The following is an 11,170-nucleotide window of genomic DNA, read 5'->3' as shown; positions in this document are numbered from 1 at the left end:
TTGACAATAATTTATGTCTTACATCTTGCACAGCGCTTCAGTATATTATTAATTTTCTTAATATTTACATATAATATGATTTATTAATTATATTGCATTTGTTAAGTCAGTGAATTAAGTCTACTACTCATTGTTATAAAGAGATATTTCTAATTATAACCGTAGTATTCGAAAGTTTTGATTGAGACAATAATAAATTATGATTGTTAATTTAAACAAAAAAAAAACTAGTTAAAGAATTAGTGTTAATTGCTATCTCTGATTATGGTAGTTAGGATATAATTGGCGTTTAACATACATATGCTCGGCTCTATTTAATTAAATTCATTTAAATCGTTAATAATTAGCAAATTAGAACAAACCAAAAAAATAATCGGAACTCTGCAGGAGATAAATCTTAATTAAGCTAATGAAGAACAGTTAATAGTCGATTAGGTAATAGGCGTATTGGAGAGAAAGAATGAGAGAGACCATTTATAGACCAAGAGCGAAATGTAGTTCATCGATGGATGTGAATTATTATAAAGACGGTGTCAAGATGCGTATAACTTGTTCTTCCGGGGTTCTCGAATGTGTTCCAAATCGAAGAGACAACACGAATGGAAGAGAAATTGCGGGTCGATTACTTTCGTTCGCGAAAAACGGTGTCAGGGTGTTTTTTGTATTTTCTGCACGCGGTTCGCATTTACCTCTCGGAATAAGTTGAGGCTGTTATTTCTTGGACTAGTTTCGGACATACTCGCAAACGAAACGAGAAGATGATGTATGCGGAACGTAAACTGCCTCCGAGATTTGGTCACGTATGGAGAGTAAACGTTACATAAACAATGAACGCGATCATGCAATTCTTTCCTCGTTTATAAATAAATAAATATAAGTATTTTTTTTTCTTCTTCCTCCACTTGTTCTTGTGGTTGTTGTTGTTCTTCTTCTTCATCATCGTGTACCTCATGTTCGATGCGGTTTATTTATGGCTCATAAATAATGTATTTATTACGGCGAGTCTAGGTCTAGGTTAAGGCTGACGGTCGGGTTATTACCATCGGCTTTTGCTGAGGTCGCAGTTAATAATCGATGCAGCAGACTCGCGCGTCTCCTGCATAATTCACGCGCCACAAATTTAAATCGCCTTGGAAAATTTCTGCGATTATAAAATCTTTAATTATTCAAATTTATCTTACTGCACGTTGGGCGAGGTATGCGTCTGATAGGTAGGTAGGCAGGAGGAGCTGGATGCTGTTTCTCCGTGCACTTGTGCAAAGGCTTTGGCTGTTTCAGAAGAACGAGAGACTCGGGAGACGAGGAAAAGAAGAAGAAAAAAGGAACGAATAATACAGCGATACCTACTTTGTGCGCGGTCACGTTATAGGGGTTATAGATAACTCGGAATCTTCGAGCATAAATTACCGGGATAAATTTGTGACAAGCCAAAGGTTTCTTACAACTTTACTGCCTACCGACTATTCAAGTAATCTTCGTAACGCGCAAACACCATAAGCTCGTCTTTGATTACAACAAACAGATTTATATTATTAATTTGAGGACACCTCCAATCACAGCAATCATTTACTTTAGAAACTGACAGGTTCTATTATTCCTATTATTATTAGGTGTTATTTCAGTAGCAATTAAACAACAGCTGGCTTACAAACATAATACGCGTGACACCAATTGATGACAGATTAAATTTCTAATGTGAAAACATATAACAGTGTTAGTTTTGAGACATACATTGAAACGCACAATACTAGTCTCAATATTCTTACTTTTCTTCATAAAATTTATTCCTAAATAAGTTAAATATGGCAGATCCTAATATGATGCATATTATTATTTAAAAAAAACTTTATCATAGAACTAAAACGTAAACTAAAATTTAAACCAATTCAAGAAATTCTAGAATATAATGATGATATAAAATAGGGAAAGTAATAAAAATTGTAAAAATTGAAATTTTTATATTTAAAGTAGAAGTAAATTAAATAATATTATTGTAATATTATTACTTTGCAATTGAAATGAGTATTAGAACAGTGGAAATGTATTGATTTATTTCGAGAAGCAATGCAGATCTGAACATTTAATTATAGTAAATAAAGTGATAAATTGCTTCCTAATGTATCTGTTTGCAGATAAACTGGTAGAGGATCTCGAAATATAAGTGGAAAAGGTAAAAGTTGAGAAGTGAATATAAATCTCGAGGCGTGTGTAACTCATGCGGAATTAATTGCGGCCGCGGCGCGCATAAAACCCGATAGTTTATTTCCTTAAATATTCATTAACCCTGTTGCGCAGTTAGTAAATCCAATTAAAGAAGATTGCAATCGATGGATCCGAATGTGACGGTAGGCTTTGCATTTAGGCGTGAAGAAGAGGTGCGCTAACGGTATTTAACAATGGATTGCCTACTTCGGCTTCGAACCACCGAGGAGGGGCCATTAAGGCTCGTTAAAGAGTAAATATTTATCCTGAATGGCACGGGCCATAATTATGGATGTGATCTAAGTAGGTGAATAGAACGATAGGATGCATTTATTTATACTTGTTGCTGAAGTTGTAGCATTGCGGTAAGCGATGTCGCAGACGGAGGTGACCCCCTGATGATGATGATGATGATCATGATGATGATGGATGGGTGAAAGTCACGATCGGTGCGTGTGCAAGCCAATTGCATTATCATTATATTGCCCACATTTTCCACAAAACAATGACTCGCCTCCGCTTTGCTTTCTACTAATTATTTACACCTCCATTGTAGTGAAGTGGATGGATATCCAGAGCGGCTGCCAAACGAAACGACTCTTGACATGCTTTTTCCGCGTACTGAATTTCACGTGATGTTTGCTTTGTGTATCCACTACTACTTGTTTCGCTTCCTCCGTCGCTTGTTTGTATTATTACGGTTTTGTTTGAAGTTGTCCTTTTTTTTGTGGCACACTCGCTTTATGTATATAATTTGTTTCTTCTTAATATGTTAACTTCTCAGGGAACCAGTTGATTCACGTCTTCACAGACTCTCCGAGCTGTGCTCCGATACGGAGTCCAGATTGCGTTGCGGCCGGTGTACGTGAAAATATTTGGAGTCAGAGGCTAACGAGGAGCCTCCACGCTTTAAGACTTCCTAATCCATCTACGTTTCGTTAATTTCACGGTAAACGGTCATGCCCGTGTGATAGACCAGATCGCTCGTGTGGTCTACGCTCGTGTAATCATCGATTCTATATCTCCTCATCTTCTCTACTTTTTTTTTTTCCAGTATCTTTATTATTGCTACATGCAAGTTCTCTCGTCCAAGATGAGATGTCGAAAGGAGATCATCTATTGTTTCGCAACGAAATTACCCGCGCCTCAGGGCTGTATGTTTTCGGATCCTCCCCAACAACGACTCTCGTTATTACCAGATTAGGTTTATAGCAGACTGATTGCATAATGATCGCTGATTAGGAAAGGCGGCTTCATAATTACACTGATATTCGTTCTTTTCTATATCGCTATAATCCTTTGTAATCATTCTTAGGACGCAGATTGACCTTTAAACGCGTAAGAATGTCGAAGGCGTGCTTTAATTAATGTCATTAATTGAGTTTGGAGAGTGGCGATCCGAGGATTTATTGAGACAGATTGAGACCCAGTGAAAGGATGCATGCGTGTATTTATTGCCGCATGCAACATGCAAATGAACGGCGGGAATAAATTGCGGATCCGGATCGACGAAGAAGGATGAAAGCAAACACAACAATCCACGATGATAGATGGAAATCGAGCGGCCGATTAATTGATAAAATGCCAGAATATTATCGATTGCCTCAAGATTCTATCATTCTTAATCCGTCTTTCCTCCTTCAATAAATTCATGGGAAATCTTGTTTCACAACTGCAAATTTAAATTTAGTGACCACAACAGATTCTAATTTGTGGGCTTTCAAGAAATAAGAAATTTAGGCTCCAAAAAAATTTTTTGAGAGTGGTTTTTGTTCATGTCCAATCATTCATCTATTTTCTCAAATGCTTAAGTAAACCGTAAGGTTCAAAGTCCTGTTTACGTCTTTGACTTTGCTTCCATAGCTACGAATATCTTCCTGCGTCTTGAATATATTAACTCCTTAATATTTTTCTTTACCAAACTTTTCTTTATTTCCATTTCAATGTCCGTTTCCGAAGAAAGACAGTATAACGTGTAACTTTATCTGCTTCTCCACGGTCAGATTAGTAATCTTGAAATGTCCTCGCTTTAACAGATGCCTGTTCTGTTCTTCGGATGCAGCAGCAAAGTAAAAAAAAGAAGAAGAAGAAAAAGGACGAACGACGAGGAAAGGCGCGAAGCCCGGCAGTCATTCATTCCGAGAAGAATGTGTCCAGGTAAAAGGTCCACTTCGTTTCCACTAATGTTATTAAACATTGTTCATAATAAACGCACATCTTTATACTATAATAACACACATTAGAGTGGCCTGTCAATATGTTATTTCATCCGAACACGATATATCATTCCCCCTTGTTTACACGTTTGTTTAGGTCAGCAAAGATGTTTTCGATTTTAATTTTACGTTAATCAATCATTTAACGTCAACTTCACCACACTTTCATAAATCACAATGCTTAATTTGTACAAACAATTTAACAACAATTTGTTTTTGCAATTCAAATCAATCTTCCTTAATTGTTTACATAGTTTTTTTTTTAAGACTTGCACTCCATAAAACGTGTACGATTTGTATAAATAGTATTACAAAAAAACGACATAACTGTTTAACTAATAATTTTCCTTATAATGTAAATGTATGTTGAAAGTTTAGCTTCCTTAATTTCGTAAAAAGAAGAAATGTTTGAATACATTGTAACAGTAAAATAGAAACGGAAATTAAGCTTTCTCCATAATTTCTTTGCCTCGAAAGAAACACGAAATACGCTGATTTGCATTTTTCTTCTTCCTTTTTTAATCAAAAAAAAATACATCAATTGATTTAACGTTTTGTTAAATAATACATTTCACATTATAAATTTTCCGTTTAACGATAATTTAAAATGTTATGCAAATGTTAAGTGATTTCTATTAACATGAATATTCTAGTAGTAATTATAATTATAGATTGTATATGCGTATTATTCATTTTAATTAGTGTATTGCGGTTAATACATACATAAGAAATATTATGTAACTTTAATTTGTTTAACAAAATATTTCAAGTTAGCAGACAATTTTTACAAGATATGTAATAAAGTATACAGTCATGCACCTCCGGGTTAACGTGTAAACCGTATGCTTTACCAGTTAATATACTTGCAGCGTAGCGTACATGATGAAAACAGCCTGAAAACGTCTTGTTTTAGTTGGCGAAATTAAGTAAAGCGTTTTTGCTGCAAGTTGAAAGACCTTGGGTCATTAGCCTTCTGCAGGCGGTCTCATTTATTTCGCTTACGTAACGATTGAAAAGTCTAATTGAAAGAGTCGTTTTCTGAAACCTCATTCGCTAATTACTTTTATATAATTAATATAATTTTCGTTCGTTTATAAATGATTAATTAATAATTTCAATAGAGTCGATAAAAACGTCTTCATCGGATAAAATTTGAATTAAAATAAAAAACAAGTTAATTGAATAATAATGTGTTAACTCAAATCACATAACGAGATAAAAATTTGACAGATTTAAATCAAATTCAAATTGGAGATCGACACAGAACGAAGAGAGAGAAAAAAAATAGTCTGTCGAATGTGAATAATGTATATTATGTAAACTTTCTATTATACGGAGCGAATCGACGCACAAAAAGAAGATACTTAAAGTAACCGTCATGTTTTTCTTTTTGTTTGTTTCGGTTTGTATTATGGACGTTCGTTTTATTTTGGTTTTAACGAGAAAGTCATCAAACTGGACACGAAATACATTTCTTGCACGAAATAGTACATATAAAAAGAAGGTGAATCCAATTGGTTTTTAATAATTTTTTTTACTGAAAAAAAAAACATTGTACGAAAGAGGAAATCACGTATCGTTAGCATAATATATTTCAATTGAGCGCGCGTAAATTTTACGGTCATACTTTTATACTTAGATTTAATAAACTTGGAGAGAAAAAGACGAATAATTGATTTTAAAACAATTTTGTTTGTTATAATAATAATATTTATTGAAAAAGACAATTACAAAATAAAAATAACTAAATAAAATAATATAAATATCATAAATCAATAAAAAAAAATTGAATTGATTGTTAATAATTTTATTTATCATGATTACTTTTTATTATTTATAATCTTAATGGACTAATTTATTAGATTGTTCTTAAAATGTATATAATTTGGTTCTTGATTAATTTTCAATCAATTCCAATGTATAATATGTTTACTTTCTCTGTTCTAAATACAAAAATTGAATTGAATATTTTATTTATAAAAATCTGTAAAAATGTAATGGAGCAATTCTGTATTTTTTTTAAAGCTGAAAAAGTATGTATTTCCTGTAATGAAATGTGTTGTTGAATTTGATTGGATGTAAGAAATGTAATTTGTGAACCGAAACGAATCATTTTCTGCGAACAAATTCAAGTTGTGATGATTTGTTAAGGGTAAAATCGTCGGAATGGTTCTTTGCAACGACGATAAAAAAAAAACGAGTAATTTAGCAAGGAACCGGCAATCATGAAGGAGGAACCCCTTTTCTGGATATGGTTAGATAGTCAAAAAATCCAATTACGTCCCGTCGAAGATTGAAACGCGAAATTGCTGGGGCCTCTCTGAAAAATAATGACTGTCTTCTTTTGCGAGGCGACGCAACGGGGTATGAAAAAAAAAGAAAATAATAAATAATCAATCTCGCAATAAGATTGAAACGAGTAAAACAATGCGAGAGAATAATTATGGTTCGAAAAGTTTTTGGAGTCGCTGCAGAGCGGAACGGATTGTATTTCGACGTCCCACACGTATGTTGCAGTGTCCATTTACAATCGACGTTTTTGCTTCCATCGCATTGTATGTAGCTTGTAACAGTGTTTTTTTTTTTCGTAGAGCACCACGACGTTTAGTCTTAGCTGAGGTAATGGTGAAAATTTATATGGGTCGTGCGTTGGATTTTTCATAAAATGAAAAGAAACGAAAGAATCATTTAAATAAACAAAGCATGAACCGGAGGAGACGACGGGTCCGGAATACGTTTAACCTCTCACCAGTTAGATTTCTTTGTGTTAAACATGACTGCAATGAGGAAGATTCCGATTCGGATCTCTGCTCTCGCTATATACGTCTTTCTCTTTTTCACTCTATACATCTTGTAGTGCCCTCGAAGCCTGTACTTTGTATGCACGTACTCTCAGACTAATTAACTTGCAGCACTCTGGAACGCGATCCATTATCGCCAGCATCCAATATTGCACGTCGCATATCGTCGGTGCATCATTGTTCCGAATGTGTGATCTTCGGCCGCGCTTCCTCAATCCAATTCCATTACGCTTTTCTACTCTCTTCTTCATCCTTTCATCCAATCAGATGACAATTGGTTGAGTCTGATGATGATTCTAAGTTTCTGATTGGGGGGTTGAATCACATTTTATTATCGCGTTTGTTTTCGTTGCCGTTTCCCTTTCTTCCTCTCGCTTTTGTTCATCATTGCGGCTATTGTCGTCCGACATCCAGGACACAATAGTCCAGTCAACGGCCTCGATACAATAGCCTTAGCTAATATGAATAAATAAATATTATGCACATTTGTATTTATGCAGGTTTATATGTGTGTATATGTCCCTGTTATATATGATGCAATTACAATCTGCTTCAGGGCTTAGAAGCACACATTCAATAAGCATCGCGCGCGAATAAATCACTCTTCGCCCAAGTAACTCGATTCGCCATGGTTTTCCTCCTTCGTCTGCACAATTATAGCAAAAGGCCAACGGAGCGAGCGTCTTTTTACTTTCTGTTACTTTTAATTTCTTCAATAAAGATCAATTTACACTCGCGCTGCAAAACGTGCCGGGGCCGTTAAGACAACAATACAGATTAACGCCGATGAAGTTCCTCCTCCTCTTCATTCGTCTCCAACAAACAACATCTTTTCTGTGTGGATCGCGCAGCTGCTGCCGTCGCTGAAGACGAGATCCGAATCGGATGGAATTGGAAATTTGCCAAGCACAATTATTTCATTTGGATTTCGATTGTGTTTAATTGACTTATTATTTGCGCCTTCTCGGAATACGTCAGTCGCACTAATTGAAGACCGCTTTCTTGCAGGTCTACAACCAAGGTCTACCACTTCAATCGTTCGCGTAAAAAATAAGTTCGCAAATTTGTTGAATGAACTATCAAAACCAATTAACGCATTTCAATCAACTACTATCATTTTCTTTTCAACTTGATTTAATTAACAAAACTGAAAGTATGTTTTACTTTCAACATAATTCACTTCTATTACAAACTACTTAATATAACAACATTAAAAAAAAATCAGGATGCGTTAGCTTTCATGAAAAAGTTAACTTTTATTACAATTTATTAATTTATAACAATGTAAGTATCTGAATAAACTTACTTATATGTACTTTCATACAACTTCAAACATAATTAGTATGTATTTAGTTTACAAAAGTAACCAAATTCACCTATTACTTACATATAATTATAATTTATATTCAATTACAACAGTTTATTGTTTATAAAAAATTAATATACTAATGATTTATTACAGTAATTACGAGAAGAAAACAAATAATTCATTAATTTTACATCTTCCTGTAAATTATTCTACATTTACTTATAAAATATGATATTTTTATTCAAAATTAAACAGTTTAAAAAAAATATTATTATTTTTAATAAATTCACAATTTATATTTAATGATTGACATTTTCATTCATTATTTATTTGATTGTACTTGAATTTAATTTTGTTTTCCACGTAAATAAACTTTTATTTACACACATTTTTGTTTGAATATACACGATAATTTTTGTTGCAAACAGTAGAAAAGGCTGTTGACCCTACGTGTGTATGTACGTCATTGAATATTAAATATATAGATTATTTTCTATATTAATAATTGTAATCTCAAACATTTACATTTTTTGAAAAAATAGATAATTTTAATATTTTTTTTTGTAAATCATCAACATTCTTCAAATTAATTATTAACTATTTATGTAATTAATTAAATAAAAATAAATATATATAGAAAAATTTTAGAATATTTTTATGTAAATTATAAAAAATAAAGAAAAAATGATCAAATTGTTAATAATAATTCAATGAAATTTCTAATTGATATATCAAATAATTATTTGATTATTATTATTTGAAATTTTTTGTTGTAATACAAAGAAACTGTTTATTTGTTTTGAAAAGTTATTCGTATATTAAAATAAATGAATACAAATTTGTTACGAAAACGATGTTCTTATTCCTGTTCGAAATGATATCAATAAAAAAATATAACGACCGTAATTTCATGTTTTCGAAATATTTTTCTTTATAATAACTGCTAAGGATAATCGACTTGTAATCTTAATTAGTATACAAATCATTGCGTGCTCTATAAAGTTATGAATGAGCTCCATAGAAATAATTAGCATGCCTTTGATTCGTTCCGATTTTGCCACTATATATGGAAATCGCATGCTCGGATCTTTTTGATCCATTAATATAAATTACAATCGTAAAATTGCCGACTTCCCCTCTTTACATTAAAAATATTTCAAACAAAGATCTTTTATTTATTTCTTTAATTATTTATTACAGATTCGTACAATATATAAATCAATTATTAGAGAATTTTTCTAATTGTTTTTCATTTTTTCTTGTATAATTACATTTTATAATTATGAAAAAGCTACAGGAAAAAATTCTTAAGATTTAATATTCATTTGTTTAGGTTTTAAACATTTCCATTTTTTTTAATTCATAAATTATTTGATTTGAGTAAAAATCAAAATCTTGTTAAAATGTTATATAATAATGTAAAATGAAATAAATTTCTACTCGAATTTATACAAATATTGGTTTATAATTTTGAAGATTTCCATTTTTTATACACATAAATTTTGATGAATTTGAGAAATTTGTTACGCAAAAAAAGTTTATATAAAGAAAAAAAAAACATTATTAAAATTTAATATAAAGTGAATAATATTATTAGTAATTCTTTAGTTTATACTTTTAAATATTACAATTTTTAAATACAATGAATTTGTGTAATTATTAATTAATAAAAGTTTTGCACTTTATTATTGAGATTTAGTTTAAATGTTACATGTATGTAATTATATAATGTGTGTGTGTTATATTTTATTAATTATTGTTGCTGAAAGGAAGAAAGCATTTGCAGTTTACTTTACAAAATAAATTTGTGAATGGGAGTATTTAATTTGATTTATTTTTTTATCTATAGTACAAGATTATTCTGTTTAATTATGTTATTGTCGTCCACTTGTATGGTTCTATGTATTCGAGGCTGAAGGTTGTTAGTTGAAGAAAATGAATATGGACGTACCTGGTAACGCGATGACTAAAAACACACAAGCACACAGTAGTCGCTCCATGGTGATGACAAGTTGAAGTGTGAGGCTCTCCGGAGCACCGAATATATATGGTTTAACCCGCGCGAGAGCTCGGTCTTGTTGTAAACTGTCCACAAGAGTGGTGAGCACCGACTGGCCTATATTGCCCTACTCCGCTGCAGATATACCATGATCATCATCATCATCAACATCATCATCATCATCAACAACCACATCATCTTCGAACCGGCGGCACAAGAACAATTGCCTCCAATCCCCTTCTCTCAACTTCACTTTGGTTCTTCATATACATATTTTTTATTTATTCGGGGTGGAAAGTCCTCTTCACATCTTAACAACTTAAAAAGCATGAAAGCCACCACCCCTTTTTGACGCTCACGCTTCAATAAGCATCGAAACAAATAAAAAATAAACAAAGTAATCGACGAGATGAATTTGAATGAAATCCCCGCAAACCTAATCCCCTCATCACATTTAATCCGCGTTATGACCGAAGCGCTGATCATCAATATTAAAATCTGCAATTAAAACTTATTTTGCATGCTCTAGACTAATTAACCCAGATTCGACGATGATTCGTATCTCTTCTCGGGAATCTCAATGTGACTCGCGTACAAAGGACTCTTTTCAGCTCTGCGAAACGCGCACATGCACCAAATTGAA

The 11,170-nt window shown here is 32.5% G+C and overlaps 1 protein-coding gene across 1 annotated transcript in view; it reads right to left on the bottom strand.

Annotated features, from left to right (window-relative positions):
• LOC108564709 (serine protease inhibitor dipetalogastin) overlaps positions 1-10,627 on the bottom strand; it is a 19,300-nt gene extending 8,673 nt beyond the window's left edge. The window contains exon 1 of the mRNA XM_017923808.1: positions 10,480-10,627. Coding sequence (XP_017779297.1) covers positions 10,480-10,528 — 49 coding nt within the window. The 5' untranslated portion in view covers positions 10,529-10,627. The remainder of the gene's footprint in view (positions 1-10,479) is intronic.
• Positions 10,628-11,170: the final 543 nt, after the last annotated feature.

Source organism: Nicrophorus vespilloides, unplaced genomic scaffold, assembly GCF_001412225.1.
Source record: "Nicrophorus vespilloides isolate i.1.1-1 unplaced genomic scaffold, Nicve_v1.0, whole genome shotgun sequence".
NCBI lineage: Eukaryota > Metazoa > Arthropoda > Insecta > Coleoptera > Silphidae > Nicrophorus > Nicrophorus vespilloides.
Note: the sequence above shows the minus strand (reverse complement) of the source record. Positions and strands in the feature narration are given on the sequence as shown.